This window comes from Geotrypetes seraphini, chromosome 14, assembly GCF_902459505.1.
Source record: "Geotrypetes seraphini chromosome 14, aGeoSer1.1, whole genome shotgun sequence".
In the NCBI taxonomy this organism is placed as follows: Eukaryota; Metazoa; Chordata; class Amphibia; order Gymnophiona; family Dermophiidae; genus Geotrypetes; species Geotrypetes seraphini.
In genome coordinates this window covers 6,575,287-6,602,769 of record NC_047097.1, presented here as the reverse complement: position 1 = coordinate 6,602,769, position 27,483 = coordinate 6,575,287, and the positions used below count along the sequence as shown (strand labels likewise).

The 27,483-nt window shown below is 42.7% G+C and overlaps 1 protein-coding gene across 6 annotated transcripts; it reads right to left on the bottom strand.

Moving 5' to 3' along the window:
- Window positions 1-352: 352 nt before the first annotated feature.
- TERB2 (telomere repeat binding bouquet formation protein 2) lies at window positions 353-25,812 on the bottom strand. 6 transcript variants are annotated; one of them, XM_033920531.1, is made up of 8 exons: window positions 25,656-25,812; window positions 24,232-24,304; window positions 22,134-22,215; window positions 16,799-16,938; window positions 15,321-15,382; window positions 12,278-12,363; window positions 6,321-6,409; window positions 353-754 (listed from the first exon to the last, which is right to left on the bottom strand). In XM_033920531.1, exons 2-8 carry the CDS (start codon window positions 24,293-24,295, stop codon window positions 612-614), a joined length of 666 nt encoding a protein of 221 aa, XP_033776422.1. In that variant the 5' UTR covers window positions 24,296-24,304; window positions 25,656-25,812; the 3' UTR covers window positions 353-611. The 6 variants fall into 6 exon arrangements, with proteins under 6 accessions (XP_033776422.1, XP_033776424.1, XP_033776423.1 ...); XM_033920533.1 differs by having other exon boundaries at window positions 25,689-25,724; XM_033920532.1 differs by having other exon boundaries at window positions 25,623-25,684.
- Window positions 25,813-27,483: the final 1,671 nt, after the last annotated feature.

Here is a 27,483-nt window from a genome sequence, read left to right as displayed (position 1 = left end):
ACTTAATCCTATTTATATCTTTTTGAAGGTGCAATCTCTAGAATTGCACACAGCATGTATTCCAAATTGGGACTCACCAGGGACTTATACAACAGCACTATCACCTCCTTTTTCCTACTGGCCAGTCTTCTCCTTATGCACCTAAGAAAAGTTAGGCTTTTGGCCCTAGACTCAAGATTCTCTCAGGAAATAACAGATTTTGCCAGAAGACTTACAAAGTACCGCCAACATAATTGAAACTAACAGCCAAAAGATTAAGATGTTTGCTTATTATCTTTTACCTAGTGACCAAGTTAAACTATTTTTATTTCCTTTACCATACAAATTCACACATCTCAGATGAATGTCATGGTAGAAAAATAAAATATACAGTAAAATAAAGTGAAGTACAGTATTCTATTATAAGAAAATAAGGCTCCTTTGCTCAGTCCTGTGATAAGGCAGAACAATTTTCATTACAATTTTTCTACAATAAAAGACTGACATATGATCACCATTTTAAAACAAATGAAAGTGTTTTTGCCACTGAAATACCATGCTAGACAAATCCAATAAATCATTTAAATGGCAGGTGAGGCCCGTCTTTAATCAAGAACAAATAGACGTTGCACTTATTTCCTTTTCAACTTGTTTTTCACATCAGAGAAAGCACAGGTTTCATCTTGAATGCGATACACTAAATAGTCTGCTCTTCCTGGAGTGAAATCATGAAGCTGCCCTGTGAACTTTCTCAACCCTTCAACCGAGATGTAACCTGCAAAGGAGAGGGGAAAAAAAAATGCACTAACACACTTTGAAAAAAATTACTGAAATCATTTTATTGTTTGCTTAGTTTCTTGATATACACTTCCCCTCTCTATTTGCGGTTCAGACGTTTGCGGTTTCGCTTATTCACAATTTTTTTCCCCCAGCCCCCCCCCCCTGAGAATTTGGAAAAAAAAAAACCAGCCCCGGGACTTGGATCGGGGGGAGGAGAGAGGAGGCGGAGGGGGGCCTCATCACAAAAACAGACCGGTTCATCTTCGCAGCGATGTGAGAGAAACGAAGAGCACCGAGGAGCCGGACCTTGGAGAGAGCTGTCGGGGTCTGCACAGACCTAAACACACACACGCTAGCAGGCTCCAGCCGCTCCCCGGCCTTTCCCGACATAGGCTGCCCGGCCCAGGTCCTATGCACTCAGAGAGGAACGATCTCCGCTCTCAGCGTCCTATTACCCCGGTTATCAACCCCCCCCCGTCTCCCCCCCGGTAAGCGCCTCTTACCTGCATCCTACCGCCGCCACCTCTTCGCTCCGCCGGCCCAACACCGAAGCGGGGAAAGAGGAGACCGAAGCACCCTCCCTGGCCCCCCACAAACACGCAACACACACGGAGGGAGGCGATCGGAGGCGGCACAAAGTTATTCGCGATTTTTCACACTTCACGGTCCGGCTCTGCCCCTAACCCCCACGAATACTGAGTGAGAAATGTACTACCTTTCTAAAAAGACAATCAGAGCGGTATACGATTAAAAATTACGTTAGAAACTAGAAAGGAATTACAAGCTTCAGAATAGGAGAGTAGACCAAAGGCTAGTTGCAGAGAAGAATTGAAATTAATGAATGTGCTTGTTGGTGCAAGCATCAATGCTCCCAGCATCAATTATTTTCCTTGCAGGGAAACAGAGAGAACTTTCATGGGACAACTGCAGTAAGTATCAGTAATGGAATAAACTGAATTATAAAGAAGATTGTCTCTGCAGAAAAAGTTATGTCTATCAGGCACAATAAGGTCAATTCTATAACTGGGTAGCTACATTTGCAGACCACTTTTGTTCACAAATGCACATAATACAAGCACTTTCATGCCTTGGCGTAGCAAGGATGAGAGGCGCCTGGGGCGGTGGCAGCCCTCCCCCGACCTCTTCTCCATCCCCCACTCCATTCACTCCTTCCCCGCCCCCTCCCCCATACCTCTAACATTCTCAGCGCAAGTAGAAACCCCAATGTGCAGCTCGGGCCAGCGTAGTCTCTTCCTCCGACGTCACTTCCTAGGCGCGGGTCCTGGAAGTGAAGTCAGAGGAAGAGCCGATGCTGGCGTGAGCAGCAAATTGGGATTGCTGCTTGCGCTGAAAACATTAAAGAGGGACGAGGGAAAGGTAGGGACGTGCGGTGGTGGGGGGCAGAGGAGAGGATGAGTGCCGCCCCCTCCCCCCATCTTACTACACCACTGCTTTCGTGTGTAAGTGGCAGCAAAGCAACTAAAACGGGACTAAAGGGGGCCCAATGTTAGGTGCCAAAAAGAACATTAAGGGGTCCTTTTATCAAGCTGCGGTAGGGGTTTAACGCGCGTAATACCGTGCGTTAAACCGCCTGCCGCGCTAGCCGCTAACACCCGCATTGAGCAGGCGTTAGTTTTTTAGCCGGCCGCGGGGGATAGCGCGTGTTGAAATGTCCGACACGCTAACGGCTTGATAAAAGGACCCCTAAGCTAGTATTCTATAAAGCGCAGTGATGAGCCCCAAAGAGATTCTGGGTGTGCCATGAAAGATTCCTAGAATTTTACTTTATTTTTAAAAAAATCTCTTCATAAGTATACACTAGAATAGATGACAATCACGTCACATACCATGAGTCTGTCAATGTTATGAGCGTCTGTGCGCGTAAGGATACAACCGCCCAGACAAGCATCATTCTTTGACGTTATTGGTCCTTGAAAACTAATGGCAAGTAATTTTATTTTTTTATGCACTAGTTATCCTAACTTGAGCAACAAAGCAATCAAGGCATTGTTACCGTTCGGATCTTATTTTTTGCGAACTTGGATTTTCAGTTCCGACAGAAATGAAACTTAAAAAAAAAAGAGAACGGCTGCAGATGGTGGATGATGAAATGCTTGTTGGCTTGTCAACTATTAAGCTGCATTTTGAGTTAATTTGCACTCAAAAACAAACTCATCCATCTCATTGATTGGCAATTCTATTCTATCTACTTTAGTTTCACCACTGTTACAACTATCCATGCATAGCTTAAAATTAAACCCCTTTTACAAAAGTGTAGCACGGCTTTTAACATCAGCCATGGTGGTAACAGTTTCAATGCTCATAGGAATTCTGCGAGGGTCAGAGCTGTTACCGCCACAGCCGGTGCTAAAAACCGCACTATGCTTCTGTAAACAGGGGGGGGGATTAATTTTTTGTTGGTTTTGCAATTTTATAATTTCAATTATAATGTACCACAAAAAACATTAGCTCCTTTTAGTGTGCCAGAGCTAAAAACGTTTGAGAGAGACTGCTATAAAGGGTGCTCCATTCTGAGGACCCTTTATAGAGGAGGAGAGTGTGGTTAGAGCTACAGCCTCAGCACCCTGAGGGTGTGGGTTCAAATCCTATACTGCTCCACTTAATCCTCCACTGCCCCAGGAACATTAGATACATTGTGAGCCCACCACGACAGATAAGGAAAGTGCTTGAAGTACCTGTATGTCAATTACTTTGAGTGTTGTAAAGCTATAAAAATGCAGTATGCAAGTCCCAATTCCTTTATAGAATACTAGTCTTTAAGCCCGTTACTTTAACGGGTGCTAGAATCCCTCTCCCTAACTGTCTCTCCATGGCCCTCTTCTGTCTTCCCCCCCCCCGTCTGTCCCCAGCACACTTCCCCCCCAAAGTAGCCCCCTTTCCCTCTCCCTATCTCTCCATGGCCCTTTCTGTCTCCTCCCAGAGCAAAGCTGTCCCCAGCACACCCCTCCCCCCAAAGCAGCCCCCTTTCCCTTTCCCTCTCCCCCTGGCTCCCGGTATTGATCCCCTTCTTACCCTCCCCTCCATCCCGGCGTCTTCTGGCCTGCTCCTCTTCAAAGCAGCCTGCGATCGTGGTGGCCGGCTTTAGCGAACCTCGCAGGCTGCTCTCCAACTCGGTAGCACGTTCCCTCTGACGCGATCCTGTGCGTCGGAGGGAGCGTGCTACTGAGGTTGGAGAGCGGCCTGCGAGGTTCTTTAAAGCCGGCCACGATCGCAGGCTGCTCTGAAGAGGATCGGCGGCGGCGAGTGAGGTGACACGGCGAGGATGCGGGCAGGCAGCGAGTGAGAGGCAGCGGTGAGCGAGGGCGGGCGGTGACGCGCCGAGGCAGGGAGAGAGCACAGTCGCGAGCCTTCAGCCCCCGCATGCGCCGTGAGGTTAGAATGTTGCCACAGAAGCACACCTCACGGCGCCACACCGCACGAATTTTCGAGAGCTCATGCGCACTCTAGCATTTTATTATATATGACTAGCTGATCACTTGTCAATCATGCATCAGCATCCTTTAAAGAATCGCGTCTTTTCTTTCTAACAGACACCTTAAATGTAGGCCATCATTTTACAGGCTTTAAGGTGTCTGTATCGCACCTATGGAAACGCATAGGGATGCTTAAGGACATCCAAGGCCACTTCCCGTGGAAACCATGCCCACGCCGGCCTTGGGTGTCGATAGGCGTCCCTAGATGCCTCTGTAGGCGCAATCAAATGCCTATACTGTAGGTATTCTTCGCTGCATGGATATTTTTTTTAAAAAAGCGTGCGTCCCGATTGGCAGGTGAAACAGCGGTGAGATGTCTACTGCCGCCTACAATCAGGATGCCATTTGTAGAATCAGCTGCTGTGCACCTAACTTTGGCCACCAGTGTTTACACCTGCCAAAACCTGGTATAAATGCTGGAAATCTATTTTTGGGCAGTTGGGTGCTCAAATGACAGTATTCTACAACAATCGCATCTAACTTACAGAAATACCCATGATCCACTTGTGCCTCTCCCATGGCCATTTTCCTTTTGCATGGCATGCTTTAGAATTGAGACGCAAATGTTTTAGAACAGCACCTAGTGCAGATGAGCATGCAAATCCAAATTGTTGTCGATTTTAACGTGGATACCTCATTAAGAATAGCCTTACTGGGTCAGACCAATGGTCCATCAAGCCCAGCAGCCCGTTCTCATGGTGGACAATCCAGGTCACTAGTACCTGGCCATTCCAGCATCTCAAAGAATAGCAAGATTCTGGAACCCCAATGAGATCAACATTCTAGAGCTGAGATTGTGATGTCATAATGCCTCATTCCACAGTGCCTCAGAGCCAACCTCATCAGTGATGTTACAATGGCTTAATTGTTCTATACTTGGCTCGCGTAAGAACATAAGAATAACCATACTGGGTCAGACTAATGGTCCATCAAGCCCAGCAGCCTGTTCTCACGGTGGCTAATCCAGGTCACTATTAATTGGCCAAAATCCAAGGAGTAGCAACATTCCAGCATCTCAAAGAATAGCAAGATTCCGGAACCCCAATGAGAGTAACATTCCAGAGCTGAGAACCACCTTTATCAGTGATGTTAAAATGGCTTGATTGTCCTATACTTGGCACATGTAGGAACATAAAAATAACCATACTGGGTCAGACCAATGGTCCATCAAGCCCAGCAGTCCGTTCTCACAGTGGCCAATCCAGGTCACTAGTACCTGGCCAAAACCCAAGGTGTAGCAATATTCCATGCTACTGATCCAGGGCAAGCAGTGACTTCCCCCATGTCTTTCTCAATAACAGACTTACTTTGTGTGTGCATCTTCCATAGGCACCCAAATTTGGACGCTAATCTGTAAGGGCACATGTTAAGAGGCATCATGGGTGACACTGTTACTTGTATATATAAGTTACATGTGCCCTTGCCACATTTAGATCCTATTCGTACTTATAATGTCTATAGCGCTGCCACACTTATGGAGCACTAAACAAGTAAGAGACAATCCCTGCTCGACACAGCTTACAATCTAATCAAAACAGACAAAGAGCGGCACTGGCGGAATATAAGTTATGCAATAGAATTTTGTATCGATTGAAGGGGAGAGAGATGCTTTAGTGGAAGACCTGTGAGATCCCCCACAGTTACACCAGGTCTAAGGATGGTGTTTAAGCATAAGGTGTGTTGATGCCGGATGCTAAACTTTTACAATGGAATCTGGGTGCTCAAACGCTGTTATAAAATAGGCTCTCGCCACATAGCATTGAGGCACCTAAAAGGAAACACCCAGTTGTATCATTGCCTACCCTAATGCCATTGCCATTGACGTACAAGGAGCTCCAGTTATCCAATATAGGTTTTCTCAGTTTTTCTGTAGGGAAAACCCTTGATGCTTGCTTCAACATGCCCAACTGAATTATTTCTTAGTAAAGATGGTATTCCTGGCTAGATGCAACATATACTGCCTTTTTTATTTAGAGATGTAGTATCTCTTGTCCGAGTCTAACTTAGATGGAAGATAGTTGACACGATTAAAGAGATAAATATTTTGATGACTCTTCATTCTCTTACCTGTTACCATATTGTTTACTGGATAATTCTGAAGAGGACAGTATGCTAGTTTAGTCAGACCTGCTGTTCTTGAGCCCTGCTGTTCTTTGCTGCAAATACACACATGGAAAAATATGTTTGTAGACGCATTTGGTTTTATTTTAGGATTTTCCCTTTTGTTTTTTTAGCATTATCTAGTGCGAAATAGTGTGATGGCCTTGTTAGTCCTCTTTTCAAGGTAATAAATAGAAATAAAACAAAAACAAAGGGAAAAAAATAATACCTTTTTTATTGGACTAACTTAATGTAGTTTATGATTAGTTTTTGAAGGTAATCCCTTCTTACTCAGATCAGAAACATTATCTAAAGTCTGCAAGTGAGATCTAGGCTTACCTGTTAATTGCCTTTACTTCTAGACCAGAAGAGGGAGAAAGAGCACAGCTTTACAATGACATCACCATTACCAATAAAAAGCTGTGTCTATTGGATACACTATAGTCATTTTTATCAAACTAACACTGGTTTCTAGAGCAGACTGGCGAGATAAATGCTCCGACACTCATAGAATTCCGATGAGCGTAGGAGCATTTACCTCGCCGGCCTATGGTAGAAACCTCTACTGCAGCTTTGTAAAAGGAACCCTAGGAGAATAAAGGAAATAAATTCTGAAACCCCTTCTCAAACAGAAGGCCCACCAAGAACACAAACTTTCTTCCTAATGACAGAGAAAGATAAATACAACAAGAACAAAGCACATAATAGGAGGCAAAGCAAACTCTTCTGTTAACCATGAGGCATTGAATATGTTGGTGAATATCAATTCAATCAGAAGCTCAACTACAAAATTCTGTTTGAACTACTATAAAGACACCGAAATGAGAGCCCAAGGAGGCCTCAACAATGAGACAATCAAGGCACAACAAAGGAGTCGTGAGGATGAGATGTCAAAGATTCAGCCACGGTGTAAAGTTCAAAGTTCACTTTATAGTTTAAGTTCACTTTTTCCACCTTTTGTTGGTTTTTAATTTTTATAAAGCCATTCTATATGCAAAACGTTTATAAAATTACTCCCCCAAAAAAGCAAATAAGTTGCTAGTCAGACACATGCACACAAGGAATAACACCAGCTGCACATACTGTGGCAGGACTTATTTAGTTCTGCCCTAGCTGAGTTCACTTTATAGTGAACTTTGAACTTTACACCCATGCCTGAACTCTGTCACCACCTCCCTCGGGAGCGCATTCCACGGATCAACCAACCTCTCCGTAAAGAAGAATTTCCTAACATTACTCTCGAATCTACCACCCCTCAACCTCAAATTATGTTTATGTTTGTTTAAGATTTGATATACTGCTTCTGCATTTTATTGACCTAAGGCCAGGGGTGTCAAAGTCCCTCCTCGAGGGCCGTAATCCAGTCGGGTTTTCAGGATTTCCCCAATGAATATGCATTGAAAGCAGTGCATGCACATAGATCTCATGCATATTCATTGGGGAAATCCTGAAAACCCGACTGGATTCCGGCCCTCGAGGACCGACTTTGACACCTGTGACCTAAGCGGTTTACAATGTATCAAATTATGCCCTCTGGTTCTACCATTTTCCTTTCTCTGGAATAGATTTTGTTCTACATTAATACCTTTCAAGTAAGATGAAACTATTGAAGTCAGTATATATAAAATAGATATTATTGAGCCTTTATAAGTTAATGTTTATTACCTTTTTTGCAATATAGGTTTCAGTGGGGTTTTTTCCAACTTTTGTTGTTTTTTTAAATTTTTATAAAGCCATTCTATATGCAAAACATTTATAAAATTACTCCCCATATAAAGCAAATAAGTTGCTAGTCAGACACATATACACAGGGAGTAACCCCAGCTGTACATACTGTGGCAGGACTTATTTACTTCTACCCTGAGGAAAGGGATGGTACCAGTGGTGTGCCTCAAGGTTCTGTTCTTGGGCCTGTTCTTTTTAACATTTTTATAAACGATATTGCTGAAGGGTTGTCGGGTAAGATTTGCCTCTTTGCGGATGATATCAAAATCTCCAATAGAGTAGACACGCCGGATGGTGTGAATAACATGAAGAAAGACCTGGCGAAGCTTGAAGAATGGTCTGAAATTTGGCAGCTAAAATTTAATGCTAAGAAATGCAAGGTCATGCATTTGGGCTGCAAAAACCCCAGGGAATGGTACAGATTAGGGAGTGAAGAGCTTATGTGCACGACAGAAGAGCGGGACTTGGGTGTGATTGTATGTGATGATCTTAAGGTGGTCAAACAGGTTGAAAAGGTGACTGCGAAAGCTAGAAGGATGCTAGGTTGTACAGGGAGAGGTATGGCTAGTAGGAAAAAGGAGGTATTGATGCCCCTGTATGAGATTTTGGTGAGACCTCATTTAGAATATTGTGTACAATTGTGGAGGTCGCACCTTCAAAAAGATATAAAAAGGATGGAGTTGGTCCAGAGGAAGGCTATTAAAATGGTATAAGGTCTTCATGATAAGGCATATGGGGACAGACTTAAAGATATCAATCTGTATACTTTGGAGGAAAGGCGGGAGAGGGGAGGTTTGATAGAGACGTTTAAATACCTACGTAATGTAAATGCGCATGAGTCGAGTCTCTTTCATTTGAAAGGAAACTCTGCAACGAGAGGGCATAGGATGAAGTTAAGAGATGATAGGCTCCGGAGTAATCTGAGGAAATACTTTTTTACAGAAAGGGTGGTAGATGCGTGGAAGTCTCCCAGAAGAGGTAGTGTAGACAGAGACTGTGTCTGAATTCAAGAGGGCCTGGGATAGGCACGTGGGATCTCTTAGAGAGAGAAAGAGATAATGGTTACTGTGGATGGGCAGACTAGATGGGCCAATTGGCCTTTATCTGCCATCATGTTTATGTTTCTGTTACCCTAGCTGAGATCATATTCATGCACCTTTCGGGGGATGGGGGGGGGTGCGTGTGTGGCAAGGGGAGGAGTGGGAAGGGGCAGGGTGGAGAGGAGGAGGGGTGCCGGCACCCCCACCAACATGGTATCCAGTGCGGACTGCCCCCCTTTACGCAACTGCTTACACCTTATAGGACCTATTAAGAAGTTTTATTACACATTGTGTTGAAAGTGTAAGTGGCAAACTATACCATTATCTGAATACTTTTAATGCTGTAATTTTCTATTGCCTATGTTTGATTTATTCTTGTTGTACATTGCTCTGGCTGAATTTTTTCGTAAAGGTAGTAAATCATTCTTAATAACTAAGGATCCCTTTTATTAAGCCGAATTAAGCACTAACACATGCTTAAGGCAGAAACAAAGAAAGGATGTGCTCAAGGGTTCTACATTAGTTTTGCCCCCCTGCGCATGATAAATATGCAGTATTTATGTTTCAAAATATTTTTGGGAGGGGACATATCAGGGACAGGGAATGGGTGTGCTGATATCACCGACATACTAATTGGTTAGTTGGCCATAACATGGGAGCCCTTCGCGCCTCCTAAATAGGAGGTGATAAGTGTTTCTGTATTAATTTTTTCTTCTAACGGTTGTGCAATAATTCTAACGTTATTGTAAGGCCAGAACTTCAAACAGAAAAATGCCTATTTTACAGGAACACTAGAAATGGGCTTAGCATGCGGGAAGGATCTGCATTACGATGGGCTAAGCCCATTTACAGCAATAGTGCAGGCTAGTAAAAGGATCCCTAAATAAATTAACCATTTTTGCTCAAGCCATTTTTAACAGACCTTAGCTTTTTGAAATTCATCCTTTAAATTCTGCTTGCCCTGAAATATTCTCATTTGAAAACAAAACATCTGAAACTATCCTTGTGTTGAGGGGCCCAAATACACCAAAGGAACTTGAAGATCTCACTGTGAAAACTAGACATGAAACTGGCTGTAATACTACCACGAGTTTGTCACTTTTGATCTACATAAACATATGCCAAAGCCACAGACTGATAAAGCTTTCAAGTTTTCTGCAAAAAGCCTAATATGATGTTTTATGAGAACAGTTAATTCCATTTACTCAGTGATTTACTTTGGTGAACTGGTTGTTGAAAAATTAGGTTCCTACCTGAATGATCTTTCTCTTGATATACACAAGAGTCTGTACGTTAGGTGAACTGTTGCAGAAGGAAGTCAATCACATCTGTCAGCTCCTCCCTCACTAGTGCAGTATATAGAGCCTTCTTCAATTATTCCTTCTGCAAGTGAACTGAGGTGGTATGTTCTGATCTGCTCTATTTGATTTTTTATTAATTTTGGGTATTTTTCTCGTTTTGTGAGGCTTTGATACCAGAAGGACCCCATATTTGGGGCCACTCTGCCTGGAAGAGGAAGTGGTCTCCGCAAGGGCGGGTTGCAACTCACATGGCAATTCCCAGATGTACCTGATGAGCCAGCCTGCTTTGTGCTTCTTCAAAACTTGGGGTCTGTTCCCCTGGGATCCAACTCACCTTGTGATTTATTAGAGGCTTGAGTACAGGCTATGGGGCCCCTGTGTGGATCCCATTGGATTTCAGGGAGCTGGCTGCTTTCTAATATCCCCCCCCCTAGTTGCGCCATGGGGAAAATTGGAGAGAGGGTATTCAGAAAAAGTATTTTTAAGGGTTTCTGGGGCCAGAGCTAGGGTCCCCTCCTCCAAAACAGGAAACAGGAAGTGAAGTGTGAAGAACGGAAGGTAGAGTTGACCTCTTGGTTGATTTAAAGGAAGACTGGGTTCTCTGAAGCAGCCATCTCGGCAACACGCATCAGAACCCAGCAGAGTATTTACAAATTTTTTTCTACCATTTTTTACCAAGTACAGTAATAGTTCACGAATTAAAATATAACGAAAAGAAGAGTCTTGCACATTGCAACAGCTTTAAAAACATTACCAATTAAGTGCTGTGATTGAACAAGGGGGAGGGGCTCATTTAGGGGCTTGTCCCTGGTTGCTGTTTCTCAACCACATGGTTCTGAGCAGTTTTGGTGTTAAATCTATGAACTCAACATCAAGTGATCTTCGGTATTTTGGGGTGTATTCCATGTATTTGGATTGACCTGGCAGTTAGATAGTATTCCCAGTTATTTTTTGGGCTTTATAGAATACTGGCATATTGCACCTAACTTTGAGAGTTATTTACTGAATTCCCTTTGTGTTAATTCTGTGAGCAGATGCTTGATGGGCATGCCCCCCCCCCTAACAGGGAATGGAGAGGCAAATATGCAGTTGCCACATGCTAACTGCATATTTGTATTACACTTTGGTAAAGAGAACTTTACTAAAGTGAAAGGGGAATGGTATCCTGAAATGTAACTCTACTGGAATATTCCAGATATTTCTATATTGTAATCCGCCTAGAACCGCAAGGCACAGGCGGAATAGAAATCCCTAATGTAATGTAATGTAATGTAAAAGGGACATTTCAGTTCTTTTTTGCTTTTGCTTTACTAGTTTTGCGTCGCACGTTTTAAGTGGAGAAGGATACCATACAGGCGGTTGTTTTATACCTTTCATTGCGGTTTATTTTATACCTTAGCAACCATGGACCTCTGAGGAAGGAGTGTTTTCCGAAACACGGGCCGTGTCAGGTCCTTTGGTTTATTATAAGGTGGTATTTTCAACTGCATAAAATATTTGGAATAATAAACATTGCCTGCATCTCGTACATAGGAGTCTGCAGTTTGTTTTTTGTTTTTGCTTTGGCTGGCGATACTGCAGTTTTCGTTGGATTCCTAAGAAGGATTCAAAGCAGATAAAAGTAAAATCTCACCAAGTACATATTGCCTGTGGCACTCCAAGTTGTGCAGTATCGGCAATTTTGAAGCAAGATGTGGTAGAGAGAGGAAGAGGGGTTAAAGCAATGGTACAACTATGGTTTTTCATTAACAGCTGAAAAATAGAATCTGTTCTTCAAATTCAGAGCAAGTTCTAATTTCCAGAATGAAAGAAAAAAAATGTGGAATTCATTTTGGAAGACATATGAAAAAAAAATCACCTTGTATTTGGAGACCTGTCAATTGTCACTGGCTGGTCATTCTCTTCTGTGCTGACTTCGCTTCTGACTTGGGTAGTTTCATTCTGCTGCAGAAAATTTGGCCCAATTTACTACAGATGTTTTTGCGTAGACTTGAAGAGGGTAATTTTACAATAGAGCAAGTATGCACCTACTTAAGCATTATTTTATAAAGACCCATAGGCGCTTCTGTATCTTTACAAAACACTAGTATACATGCAGGTGTGAATGTCTGCATGTAAAGTTCACAAATAGGCATGTTGATTAAAGTATATAATAAAAAGCAATTATATTTTCAAACTCCTCCTACACTTCACCTACTGACAACATACATTCCTTCTTAACAAGCCACATACATATAAGTGTCAGTAATTTTAAAAAGGCTTTATACATATGTATGTATCCACATATATGCCCAAAAAAGATTTAGGGCTCCTTTTACAAAGCATTAGGGCTTTAACATGTGGAATAGCGTACACTGAATTGCCGTGCGCGCTAGACCTTAATGCCAGCATTGAGCTGGCATTAGTTCTAGAAGCGTAGCGTGGGTTTAGCGCACGCTAAATCATGCGTGCACTAATAACGCTAGTAAAAGGAGCCCTTAATGAAATGACCCCCCCCCCAAAAAAAAAATATTACATTTTCAATGGCGTTTACGCAGCTGAAATGAGCTGATTAATTTCATTTGAGGAAGGCATCGTTCAAAGTACACGTGGGCAAGAAATGCATAGAATTGTAAATAAATCAAAATCTTGCAAAAAACTGCCCCAGTATAATTGTTACAATTTCTCGTGAACCTTAAAGCTCATCTGAAAAGAAAGGAAGGTTCCACACTCAGAATATTGCATCAAAGCTATAAATAACACTAACCAGGAGAGATGAGACTTCATGCAATAGTCTTCTAAAGAGCTATTTTGATTTATATACATGATGAAAACATGATTCAAGGACTTGTATTGGAGTCTGTGGACCAAAGAAGATGTACTTTTTTTGTTTCAGTCTTTGGCATATTAATTGGTAAACACCGAAGTCCCTTTTTTCCAATTAATAAAAAGGGGGAATAGTCAAATGCTGTCAACACAGGTTTAAGTTCTTGGAAAATGGTACTGTGAGGGTAATTGTAGAAAGCATTTTTTGGGGTGACAGCAGCACTGGGGGGGGGGTGTAAAACATAGCATAAATGTTTATTTATATACCACATTAGCCTTACCAACAGACAGCAAATACTTTTATGATAATAAGCACAGAAATGCCCAGAGGCAGAGGCTGAATAGAGCTCAGACAACGTTGGTAGGTAATGGTGCCAGTCAGAACATAAGAATTGCTGCTGCTGGGTCAGACCAGTGGTCCATCGTGCAAAGCAGTCCGCTCACGTAGCGGCCCCAAGGTCAAAGACCTGCAGCCCTACCCGAGTTCATTCTGGTTCAGCAGGAACTTGTCCAACCTTGTCTTGAATCCCTGAAGGGTGTTTTCCCCTATAACAGCCTCCGGAAGAACGTTCCAGTTTTCTACCACTCTCTAGGTGAAGAAGAACTTCCTTACGTTTGTACAGATTCAACTCCCTTTTAATTTTAGAGAGTGCCCTATCGTTCTCTCTACCTTGGAGAAGGTGAACAACCTGTCTTTATCTACTAAGTCTATTCCTTTCATTATCTTGAATGTTTCGATCATGTCTCCTCTCAGTCTCCTCTTTTCAAGGATGAATAGGCCCAGCTTCCCTAATCTCTCACGGCAACACCTCTAACCCCTTAACCATTTTAGTCGCTCTTCTCTGGACCCTTTCGAGTAGTACCATGTCCTTCTTCATGTACGGAGACCAATACTGGACGCAGTATTCCAGGTGAGGGCGTAACATGGCCCGGTACAGTGGCATGATAACCTTCTCCGATCTGATCCTTCTTAATCATTCCTAGCATTCTGTTTGCCCTTTTCACTGCCGTCGCACATTGCACAGACGGCTTCATTGACTTGTCGACCAGTACTCCCAGGTCTCTTTCCTAGGGGGGGTCTCTCCAAGTACCGTCCCGGACATCTTGTATTCGTGTATGGAATTTTTGATACTGAAATGCATTACCTTACACTTATCCATGTTGAACCTCATTTGCCATGTCATTGCCCATTTCTCGAGCGTGGTTATGTCACGTTGCAGATCTTCAACAGCCACTAGCTTTACACCCGCCAGGCCATGTCTGGGCACCAGCACTGAATATCCGGGTATACATGGCTAGCTAACACATCTGGGTAAGTGCAAAAATTCAGCACTTGACCATATAAGGTGAACAACGCAAAGATAGGACTGTGTTTTATACGGTTACTTTATGTGGTGAACTGTTGAACGATGACATTTTAATCACATAAGTGCCAACCCTGCCCCTGGGCCATCTACAAAATACTCCGTTTCAGCTTAGGCATTAATTGGGCCTATTCAGTGCCACTGAATATGCCTGGTTAGCCCCATACAAGTGATTTAAATACACAAACTTTCATGCACCACTTATTTGTATGAAGTTACAGAATATTAGCACTCTCACAGGGAAATGTACACTTAAACATGTTTTGTGTATGTAAGTGGCATAGCATATTAATACAAGGGGAGAGCACAGATGGGGCTCCCAGTTATGCACATAAATTACAGAATATTGTAGGTTACGCACACCTTTTCTGCATTTACATGAACATTGATACGCCAAGTCTATGACTGGTGTTACTACAGGCACACAATGTTGGGCACACCGATGCCGGATTATGCAATCTAGGTGCTCGGATGCCATTATGGAAAAGGCTCCCATTGCGCAGCATCAGGACACCTAAAAGGAGAATTACCTCCATAGTGCTGCTGAGTCGGGTCAAACAGTGCAACTGCCCAGGGCCCTTTGGGTCTCGGTATACTGTATTTAACTCTGGCCCTGTTGTTGAGTATAGGTACAATCTGAATCCTACTAAGTTACAAGGTTTCAAATTATACATTCATTGGGCAGCTGAATATTGAACTCGTCATATTCTAATACAAATAGAACATAATTACCTTTTTTTCCAGCAAATCACAGTCCTGTTCCCAAATAAATCTACCAATTTCTCTTCTTATTTCTGTGATTGTCCAAAAAGATGTAAACATGGTGAGCATTCCTCCACTTTTCATTAAATCTTCAATACATAGAACTGAACAGGAGGTAGATATAGATGTCTATATATGTATTTATATATAAATCTCTCTCTCTACATATCCATGTATATTATTAAGTAAAGAGCTCTCTGTGGCATGTCATGGATTTATTGTTGCAACTCTTGCCCTAAGGGACGCATTTGCCATCAATGACACGCAGACTATAGAAAGAAGAGGCAGAGGGATAAATAGATGATAAGAGTCCACCAGAAATTTTTAAAATAATATTAGCTATCAAACAAAAGACAAGTACACAACATTTCACCAAATAACTTCAGGACTTACTCAGAAACTGATCCAAATATTTCTCATAGCTTCTAATTCTTTCAAAACTGGGAAAGGATATTAAAATTATAAAGAACAATACTGGATTTTCAGGTTAAAAACTATTTCACAAGGAGATTCGAATGAAGAGTTGGAGTGGATGTCTTTAATTTAACTGAATGTATCTTGTTGCCTTATAGAAAAGAAGCTTTATGGGTAATGTAGTTTCTATGCCAACTGAAATTTGATTGGATGCCTCTAGCTGAATCTGATTGGAGAGTCCTCCTCACATGTTATGATTATAAGGGAGTGAAATGTAGCAACCATTTTGAAATATTTGGACTTGTCTTTTGTTTGATAGCATATATATATATATATATATATATATATATATATATATATATATAAATCTGCCATTATACAAGGGTTCTTCAAAAAGTTTCCACACTTTCCTATTTTTGCAGGAAATAGTTGGGCTGGGAGAAGTGGTAAGAGAGCTTATTGTAGAATGTCATGTGACTAGTCAGTCAGGCAAGCTGACTCACCATGCAGGTAGTGATGTAATTTGCTTTTGAGAAATTTATTAGCGTTAAAAAAATAAGTGGGGAAATATTTTGAAGATCCCTCGTAGAATTTTAAAAAAAAACCCTTATGCAGCCAAACGCAAACATGGTACTATGTTGGGGTATTTACAGGATGATTGATCTGCATTTATGAATGAATGGGCTGGATAAATGAAGTACAGCTCTAAGACTAAGTGGAAGAATATAAAAAAATATATAAAACGGAATGTTTATAAGCATAGTGATGTCAATAAGAAAAAGTCTGAAAAAATGGACCAATGAAGAGTGGAATGAGTGATTCATACAATAAAATTTGAAATCAGCTCACATTCTGAAGGTCCACAAAAATTTCTTGATAAGTTTTGTGAGCTTTACAGATCTTGATTAGTCCTTGATATGAATTGTTTGGTAACTAGTGGATTATAAATTGTCATGGCATAAGTTTATACTGGCAGTTTCATATAACAATCATTTAAAACAAAAGCATATGAAATGCTTAAAAAAAGATCAAACCTTTATGCAAGCAGGCAGGTGGTAGAATGAAATGCCCCAAAGCCACTGCATTTCGAACTTTAGACTTTGCAGTTGCGGAAAGATAACTGGAATGGAAAACTGTGGCCTTGTCGTTAACATAATCTAAACTTTGGTATAATCTGGAAAGAGATAGCTAAACTGTAACAATGCACGTTTTTTAGGCAGAAGTTCAATCTTCTTGTTTTGGCAATGACATTGCATTTCCTAGTGGGGTCAGGTGAAGGACATAATTGTATGGACTTCCAGCTTAGCTAAAAAGGCCAAAAAGACAAAATCTCCTCAGCTCACAGCTCAGCCTCTGCACTTGGATCTTAGACAAGAAAAGCTAGTAGCATCATCAATAATGAGGTGGTAATATTCATATGGACATATCATGAAGGCAAGCAAGAGAAATGTTAAAACCAAGATAATCAATACCACTTCATAAGCCAAATGGTCTTCACTAATTTTTATGTTGGGGCCACTTAGCATTCAGATGAGCTGAAGGAGAGCCACCAGTGTGTGTTCATCACTTCCAGCCTGCCTTCAAACTTTTATTGGGGGTGGTGTTTACAAATGCATTCTCTTCTTCTATTGAGAAATGTCCTTCATGCATTCAACTCTTCTTCCCACTTCCCCCTTTCTGATCTACAAAGAGGTGTTGAAAAGTTCTCAGCCCAACCAACTTCCTAAATTCTGAGCGTTATTTTGTCATTGTAGCTGAAAAGAGTGATATCTTATTTTGCAAAGTGCTAATTTGCAGAATCGTAATGCTAAGTTTTGACATTGTTTGAGATCATTGATTGAACCATTTAAATGAAAAGTGTGGAATTTTCAAGTGTGGAACTCTGAGCCATCATGAAGTTCTTATTCCTGCAAAAGAAAACTCCAAAGGAAATCCATGAATGACTGATGCAAACATTGAGTGACAAATGCCTATCATACTCCACAGTGAAGAAGTGGTGTGCAAATTTTCAGCATGGAGATTGAGACTGAAGATGCAGCAAGGTCTGGGAGGCCTCAAACTGTGTCAGCTCCTGAAACGACCATGACCTGATTTTGGCTTATAAGCATATATTGGCTAAAACAATTGCTGAGACACAACAGATATCCAGGGAATATGTTGGGTGTATAATCCACGAGATGATGGATATGCAGAAGCTGTCAGCCAAGTGGGTACCCAACTGTTTGAATGCTGAAGAGAAACAATGATGAGTGGATACCTCCAAGTTGATTTTGCAGCATTTTCAACAAGTTGGAGCCAACATTTTGAAACTGGTTACTGTTGATGAAATATGGAGCAATGGATGACAGACTTCAAGCTCAAACTTAATCCAGAAAAAACGAAATTCTTCGTTGCCTCTCCTCACCCACTTGACACCAAAACCCCACTATGCATCAATGAACTTAGTTACCCTATTCAGTCCACCATGAAGATATTGGGTATAACTCTGGATCAATGCCTAACCATGAAAGACCAGGTGGACTCCTTAATCAGAAAAGGTTTTTTCACCCTTTGGAAACTCAGATCCGTTAAATCATATTTTGATACGTCAGCATTCAGAATCCTGGTGCAATCCCTCATACTAAGTCAACTTGACTACTGCAACATCGCCTACTTAGCTATCCCCCAAAAGAATATGCTTACAACTAATGCAAAATGCAGCGGTCAGACTTATCATTGGGCAGAAGAAATTCGATCATGTGGCACCTTATTACCGGCAGTTGCACTGGCTACCGACGGAAGCACGCGTAAAGTTTAAGTTCGCCTACCTCTGCTTTAAAGTTCTGTATGGACTAGCCCCCAAATACTTAAAGGACCTTTTTTCCTTCTCCACCAACAGACACAAGAGAAGCTCACATTCGAACTTCGTTCCCCCCCCCCCCCCCCCGTTAGAGGTTGTAAACTGAAAAAACACTACGAACATCTCCTTTCACACCAAGCAGCATTATGGGGTAAAGACCTAGAACAATTGCTCTCTCCCACCACTTACATGGAATTCAGGAAGCACCTAAAGACATATCTGTTCCTGTTGTATCTAGACAACTGACCCGTACTTCTCCCTCTCCTCAGTATCGGTTTTCTAGACCTTTTACCCTCTCCTATGTTCAATCACTTTGTACCTTCTCTTAATCTTTTGTAAACCGCATAGAACTTCACGGTATTGTGGTATATAAACCGTTATTATTATTATTACTATGATCCTGAGACAAAACAACAGTCCATGCAATGGTAGCACTTGGATTCTCCAAGGCCAAGGACATTCAAGACCCAAAAGTCAACAGGAAAGGTAATGGCCACAGTGTTTTAGGATCAGGAAGGTGTTCTTCTATGGGGCCAAACAGTTAATGCAGAAGATTAAAGGAGATCTTGAAAGAAAAAAGGAGAGAGAAGCTGTGGAAAGGAATTCTCTTTTTGCAAGACAATGTACCTTCTTACAAGACTGGCAAAACGATGGATGTTTTGATGCAGTTGGGGTTTCAATGCATAGACCATCCACCCTACTCATCAAATCTTGCTCCATCTGACTAGTTTATGTTTCCAAACCTTAAAAAGAGTTTGAAAAGGTGTCAATTTTTTGAGTGATTCAGAGGTGACTGCAGCAGTGGAGCAGTATTTCAGTGATCTGGAAAGGTTACAGAAACTTCAGACACGATGTCCCAAGTGTGTTGAACTTAGAGGTGAATATGTGGAATAATTTGCAAGTATCGTGGCTCCCTTCTTGGTTGGGCTGAGAACTTTTCAGCACCCTCTCGTAAAATTGGATAGAAAAGCAGAGTATTGGGGGGAAAAAATCAGAATGGCAATGAGGGCCACCCTAGAGGTCTCCAGGGGCCACCATTTCCCCTAGGCATTGCAATAAAAACCACTGTCATAAGCAATGGTTGTGGTGGTCACATATCCCATTGAACAATGATATGTACTATATATGATTTGAAACTACACTTCCCTCTCCCGATTCGTGGTTTTAAGACTCACAATTTCGATTATTTGTGATTTCCTAAAACCAGAATAAACCCAATCTCCCTCCTGCCTCCCGCCGTGAGTTCCCGTCATAGTCTTGAGCGACTAAGGGAACTCATGGCAGCCATTTTGTATGAGTGATCTGCATGGGGCAGGAGCGTAGGAAGATTGCTCCTGCCCCGAAAGACCTGGAGGACCACCAGCCAGTAGGGTTTTTGGGATATGCACGAGAGAGATGAATATGCACGAGATAGCCCAGTCAGGTTTTCAGGATAGCCCTAATGAATATGCACGAGAGAGATTTGCATGTAATAGAAGTGAAAGGCATGCAAATCTCCTCCATGCATATTCATTAGGGCTATCCTGAAAACCTGACTGGCTGGTGGTCCTCCAGGACAGGGTTGGGAACCACTGTGTTAGACTACCAGGTAAGGTCCGGGATTCCGGAGGGAAGGCAGGAGGGAGGCGGGGTGGGGTGGTTCAGAGCCGGCCCAAAAGTTATTCACAAATTTTCAATATTCGCGGGCCGGCTCTGCCCCTAACCCGGGCGAATATCGAGGGAGGAGTGTATTACCGTATTTCAAAATTTTAATCTTGAGCATACTGACATCTAGTGGCCAAACTGAAGCTGTGTTCTGGAAGGAATCATGATCTGTATCCCTAGCAAAAGACTATATTACTGCAGCAAACAGCCTGGCCAGGTGATATGAAAAGTATAAAAATAGGGGTAAAATATCCAGAAAGTTGCAAATGAAGGTTCACAGTGCTGCCCAAAAAGGCAGATTCCATTTGAGACAGACAGCCAGGAGAGTAGGAAAAAATTGATAGGCCAAAAATTGAAACATTCAAACCACAATAAGTTGATGTCTTGTGCACCTTAATTTCATACTAACTGTATCTCTGTAATATTCTGCGATGCTGCAGTTTTCAACTTACAGTTATTTTCTGTTAGTACCTCTAATATTCAATATAAAATACTATCTTGCTAATAGAATTAACAATCTGATTTGACATATTTTATGGTTCTAAAATAAATAAATAAGTTCAGAATCACTACAAACTTATGATGAACATACAATAAATGTAAGGAAGCTGATTTTATGCAGGCTCTGGCAGTATTCAAAGTCCACTTCTTTGAAGATGCTTTCAATTCCAAACTCCAACCCACCTTCTAAGCACTAATATCTGTCTAAATCATTCCCTCTGTAATTCCCCCACTTGAGCACTGTCATCAGTAACCCACCACACAGAAGGCCCCGAAGCAGCCTGTAAGTGCTGCTGGCCTGACGCTCCTCTGCCGGAATGTATTTATGTTCACGATTGGCGGGGATTGGTTGGGAGGCAAGGATGGAGGGTCAGCAGGGGTTTGGTGGTTCGGCTACACGGCGGCGGGTGTTCAAGGGTTCTGCTGTACAAGGGATGGGAGGGAGGGAGGGAAGGATGGAAGCTGGGCAAGGGTTCTGCTGCATGAGGGATGGAAGGGATGAAGGGATAGAAAGATGCTGCAGAGGGAAGGCACAAGGGGATGGGTTAGAGGGGAGGAAAGATGTTGCGCATGTGGGGGAAAGGAAAGAGGAAGAATTGGGGTGAAGGAAGGGAGAGATGATCATGTACATGAAAAAAATAAGCCCTATCCTAAAATAAGACCTAGTGCCTTTTTTGGGCCCCAAATGAATACAAGACACTGTCTTATTTTCGAGGAAACACGGTAGTAGCAGTAGATTCTGGTTTTGTGTCTACATTAAAATGTACCTTGCTTTAAAAAGAATTGTAATAAACTCCTGAAAAGAATGAGCTGTAATGTAATGCAAGTCCTACTGTGTCAGTATGACTTACATTAGGGACTGAATTCTATATATTGCACCTAAAAAAAAAAAATCAGCAAAGAAAAAAGTCTTAGGCACCATTTATAGAATAATGCCTATGCTCAGGAGCCGCATCGAATTTTAGCAGCGACCATTTGCACCAAAGAAAATGTGGTACAAAATCGCACACAAAGTTAGGTTCTGATGCCTCTTATTCTATAATTATGTGCGCAACTTTGAGGAATGCCCCTGATCTGCCCATTACCCTCCCCATTTCCACGCCCACCCACCCCCCTTTATTGACACTGCCTATAAATTTTAGGCATGTATCCCTTGCATAAATTTAAATTAAAACCAATTACCGCTAATAATTGTTGTTAGGAAGCCAATTATCTGCACTAATTGGCTTGTCAATTCTGTTGCACATGCAAATTGGGTGCAATTCAAATTTTGCACATACAACTCAAAGTAACATTTATAGAATTCAGAGGTATATGTGTCAGTACACAAATCTAGCTACTGCTACACATCTTTACTGATCAAGGGTAAGAACCAAATGCAGTACCTCTGTGTGTCAGGGAAAGAAGCATTGCTGCTGAATAAGTAATTAGCAGCAGGAGCACTGGTGATCACTCCACCTTCAGCCACTGCAAAATTAAGGGCAAATGAAAAATTTTAATAAGAAATCTGAAATGGCTGCCCAAGAGGGGATGAAAGCATAATGGTTACAGTATAAGGCTGGAAACCAGAAAAACTGGGGTTCAAAGTCCACATTTTATTTTATTTAAAAATTTATAACCTGCACATCCAATAATTATATGCGGATAACAAAAACATACATAATCGAACTTAGTGGTTAGAGCTACAGCCTCAGCACCCTGAGGTTGCGCGTTCAAATCCCGCACTGCTCCTTGTGACCCTGTCCTTCATTGCCCCAGGTATGTGCGATAGATTGTGAGCCCACTGGGACAGATAGGGAAAATGCTTCAGTACCTGATTGTAAACCACCTAGATAACCTTGATAGGCGGAATATACCTAAATAAATAAATAAATAAAAATGACAAACACATTCAACACAAAACATCCTTAAAACACTATTAAAAACAGACAGCGGAAAACCCTACAAAAATCAGCATCATCATCAAGAAAATACCCTTTCAAACAAGGTTTTCAATAATTTTCTAAACTGCAGGACACTATTTGCTTGCTTTATCTCCAGGGGCAGCACATTCCAACAAACCAGCACTCGAACCATAAACATGGATGAAGAGGTAGAGAGAGTAAGAGACTACAGAGGGAATGACAGACAAATATGGTTCTTGAAATATTTATAAGCAAAACAAAGTAAATAAGGGGAAATGATGCAGTGTTTTTTGCTCCTAATTCATTAGGATATTCTGAAAACCTGGCCACAGTGGCCCTCGAGAATATGTATAAGAAAGATTTGCATGCACATACATACATATTAATTTGGGTGATCCTGACAACCTGACCTGCTGGTGGCCCTCCAGGACCAGGATGAAGACCACCACAATAAATAAGCTACATCTTTTGTATGCTGCACAAGAACCAGCACCAACACTCCGGCAGCAATCCCAAATATCTAGTTGTTACCTTGCAATGCTTTTAAAATTCTCTCTCTACTATGCCTAAAAAAGGTATCGGACAAGTCTTGGGAAAGAAAAATAAAGGCTGAATATTTCTTAGCACATAAAAAGCATAGGGTGATCAGATCTCCTCCCTTGCTCACATTCAAAGTGGCCATTCCTATTTTAAAGCCCCTTTCCAAAATTCTCATTTTCAGCTAATCAAGTACCTTCATTTTAGCTGCTGATGAACAGCTTCCAAAATTCTTACCACCACTATCTCCTCAGGGATTATATACATCTCATATTGAAAGAGAGGAAAGGGATATACCACCTTTTTGCAGTTATACAACCACACTCAAAGTGGCTTACATACAGGTACTTCAAGTGTTTTCCCTATCTGTCCTGGTAGGCTCACAATCTATCTAATGTACCTGAATTATCTAATGTAATCTACCTAATGTCTGTGTATGGCCGTTTGGAGGAGGATGTGCAGGGGAGGGCTTCAATGGCTGGGAGGGTGTAGATGGGCTGGAGTAAGTCTTAACAGAGATTTCGGCAGTTGGAACCCAAGCACAGTACCAGGTAAAGCTTTGGATTCTCGCCCAGAAATAGCTAAGAAGAAAAAAAAAAAAAAAAAAAAAAAATTTTTAAATTGAATCAGGTTGGGCAGACTGGATGGACCATTCGGGTCTTTATCTGCCGTCATCTACTATGTTACTATGTTACTATGTTACTGGGGTAATGGGAGATTAAGTGGCTTGCTCAGGGTCACAGGGAGTAGCAAAGGGTTTGAACCCACAACCTCAGGGTGCTGAGGCTGTAGCTACAACCACTGCGCCACACTCAGCTTCCCAGGAAGATCATTATGTTAAAGTCCAACCTATCTGCAACAAATCTCACAGTGCTATTTTAAAGTGTATTATTGTAGCTTTCCACAGCTCTCCAAGCTGACATGCCTCTTCTCACAATAAGCATCTGTCTGGGATGGAAAGACACTTACTTCTTATTTGGGAATAGGCAGTAAATGTACTTTTGTCTCCCATTAAATGGAAAATCAGCATATACAGACCTACCCCAGAACTCACACAGGTCCCGGCTCACACTCCGAGAGAACCACGCCTTCTCACCTTGGAACATAAGGCCTGCCTGCAAAGAATAGTCAAAGAGGAGAAAGCAAGCAAGCATAATGTGCCTTTATAAACAATAAGGCTTTTATGAGCACCATTTGCCCTGGGCAATTTAGGGCTAGATTCACTAATTAAACCGATCGCTTACCGATCAGTTTGTGACCCAATTTTCCTCCGACCCAATTCACTAACCTCTGTGTCGATTCGATTCCGATCCGTGCATGCAAATGAGGGGAAACGACATGCAAAGTAGGCAGGCAGCAATTCACTAAAGAAAAATCTTGAACACCGACTGGGCTGGCCGATCAACAAGAAGCGACTGCTGGGGACCAGTCGCTCACGTCCTTTCCAACTGTCCTGCCAGCCCTGCAGCCCTGAAATAAACCTCTCTGCCTTCCTGACTCTCTCTCTGGCTCCCCAGCTCTCCTGCTCAATGCCGCAACCTGCTCTCTGCCGCCCTTCCCTGCAGTGCGAGCCCATGGTTTTAACCCGCTTTACACCAGCGAGTTTAAAACCACAGACTCAAATTCCAGGGAAGGGCGGCAGAGAGCAGGAGAGTCAGGGCCAATATAAAAAAAAAGTTTAAAAAACATAAACCAGACAGCATACACATGCGCAGACCATCTACAGGCAAAGTAGATGGCCTGCGCATGCATCAGGATCGCTACCCAGCGATCTGTGTCATCAGATGGGAGCATGCCTCTGATCGCCCCCATTTGCATGAAGATGGTTAGTGAATCGGTCGGCCTGCCTCCAATCCCTCACAGACCGGATACAGATCGGGTTAGTGAATCTAGCCCTTAAACTCTATGGCAGTATATCGTAAACTGTGTGCCTCACGAGATTCCAGATGTGTCGCCAGACGCCGGGGTGGAGGAGAGGCGCCAGCGCCGACTGACTGCCTACAGGACGTGCCTCTCACGGCGAGGCGCATCCTGTAGGCAGTCAGCTAGCGCCTCTCCTCCCCATGCCTTTTCTTTTTCAGTACCCCCCCTCCCCTTTCCTGGCATCTCAGCGCCCTGTCTAGAGGTTCTCCGTGCATACACGGAAGTTGACGTCCACGCTCTTCCGGATGCCCTCGAGTTGTGGCCCCCCCAATTTAATGTGCTACCGGCTTGCAAAGTTTGTGAGACACTGCTCTATGGTCTTCAGTGTATGGGGGGAGTACTAAGAGCTTTTATGAAACTTTCAGCTCTAACTAAAAAGAAAGGCATGACCAGTTAAATTTCTTACAGATTTAACTGGTACAGGTTGTCTCCCACACCCTTTCTGAAGTAATAGCTCCCCCTACTTCCAACAGCTAAAACATGAAGCTCTTGCCAGCTTAACAAACTCACTAGAACTGCTTGAAGTACAGAACCTTTGACTACCTAAACCAATTCGGATTCTAGTGACCAACAAACTTGTTAATGGAGCGTGGTTGAGCCTTTCAGGACACGAGAAACCAATCGTGGAGCACGTTTCAGTGAAGACCCGACTAACCCAAGAACCAGCCAATGAAATTTAGACACAGTGGTGTGCAGATGAGCCAATGAAATGTGCTCACAACAAAGAAACAGTTCAGGCTGGAATGTCAGCGTTTGTTGGAGCCCCTCTGAACATTTTAATTGGCTGATGTTACTTTCCACTGCAGCTGAATGTAACCTGGACAATAAAAAGGCCAGGCTATGAGTCCTCAGTCCTGGTAGACAGAAGGGGAATATGAGAGCATACATTGCACTGAAGGTACACACACACCCAACCCCCAGAGTTGGGGGGCAGTCTACTGCACATAGAAACCGGACTTCAGAGAGACCGTCATCAAATGTATTTATTAAGGTGTATTGACTGCCTTTTTGCAGATGCAAATAAGTAATCATAGATCAGACTAGGAAACGTCTGAAATTTTCTTGGAGGAGGAGGAGAGTGGGTGTGACAGCACAAATCAGCTTGTGTCTTAGCATTTGAGGCTGAACTAGAAAGACTAGCTGCTGCAACAGAGCCACTTTGGGACACTATGCAGTCCATGAAATCAACTTTCTTTACAAATAATTACTAGCAATTATTCTCAGGTTCTTAAGATATTATTCAAGGGGAATGTAGCTCAGGCACAGGCCACAGATCATCGCTTTCTTAAATCTAAAGCTCAGACTTTGTAAAGTTTTGAAATTGCTTTTCTTAACAGATAAGCACTATACCCAGTAAAGACTTAATCAAATTAAGGGCCATAACTTAAGATACTTGAATTTTCTTAAGTCTCCATTAAATTTTCCTATAGACATGGATAAATATTTGGGGGGGAGACTAAAGAAGCCTGCAGACAGTGGCATAACAAGGGTAGGTGGTGCCTCCCCCCTCTCCAACATAGTCTGTTTCTCCCCGTCCCATTCCTAGAAGCCCTGCCTTAACCACACAAGCCTTGAACGTTTATGATTTTAAAGTGTTTGTGCACATGAGGACAGAGCTTGCACGAATGGGCTAGCAAAGGGAGAGTACAAGCATGGTGTGGAGAGGGGCCAGCACCTCCACCAAGATGGCACCTAGGGCAGTCTGCTCTCCCCCCCCCCCCCCTCCTTATTACACCACTACCTGTACATTCATTCTCTCCTCATAAGAGGCCACTTTAGTCTAAAACCCCCCAATATGGAATGTATTCACCACACACAATCATCATCCTATATAATAAAGAGCTAGCCACGCATGCGCACTCCTATTTGCGTGTTCCGTGCGCTGTAGGTCTGTTGCTGAAGGAGCACGCATGCGCGCTTATACATCACCAGCCGATCGCCTCCACAAGCAGGACCGCAGCCAGCTGCCGATCTCTGTTCCTCCTGCACCATGGCACACCAGGCATGTCCCTGCCTCCCCCGCCGCCGGCCTCGGGCTCCTGGGGGCTGGCGGTGCAAGCCGCCCGGCCGGTGCAAAGCCCCGCCTCCCCGCTTCTGCCCTACACGGCGCCGCCAGACCCGACAAAACGGCCCTACACGCACAGACCCGTGAGCAGGGTTGCCATGGAAACCCAGCCAGAATAACATGCAGTCGCGCAAGGGTCAGTGAGAGGGGATCAGGAGCTAAAGAGAGATTGAAAAAACAAACAAACAACAGTGGACAAGGAGAGAGAGAGACACAGACAGTCACAGAAGGACAGGGGGCTAAAGAGACAGATTGAAAAAAAAACAAAACACAGAGGACAAGGAGAGAGAGAGACACATACATGCT

Bases quoted from the DNA above. Each gene is read 5' to 3' on its own strand.
- TERB2 (XM_033920531.1), bottom strand. From the start codon at position 24,295: ATGTTCCAAGGTGAGAAGGCGTGGTTCTCTCGGAGTGTGAGCCGGGAC. The intron at 12,364-15,320 runs GTAATTATGTTC...AATTTTCTGCAG, and splicing joins GTGATTTGCTGGAAAAAAAG to CAGAATGAAACTACCCAAGT. The intron at 6,410-12,277 runs GTGATTTTTTTT...GTGTATTTGCAG, and splicing joins GACAGGTCTCCAAATACAAG to CAAAGAACAGCAGGGCTCAA.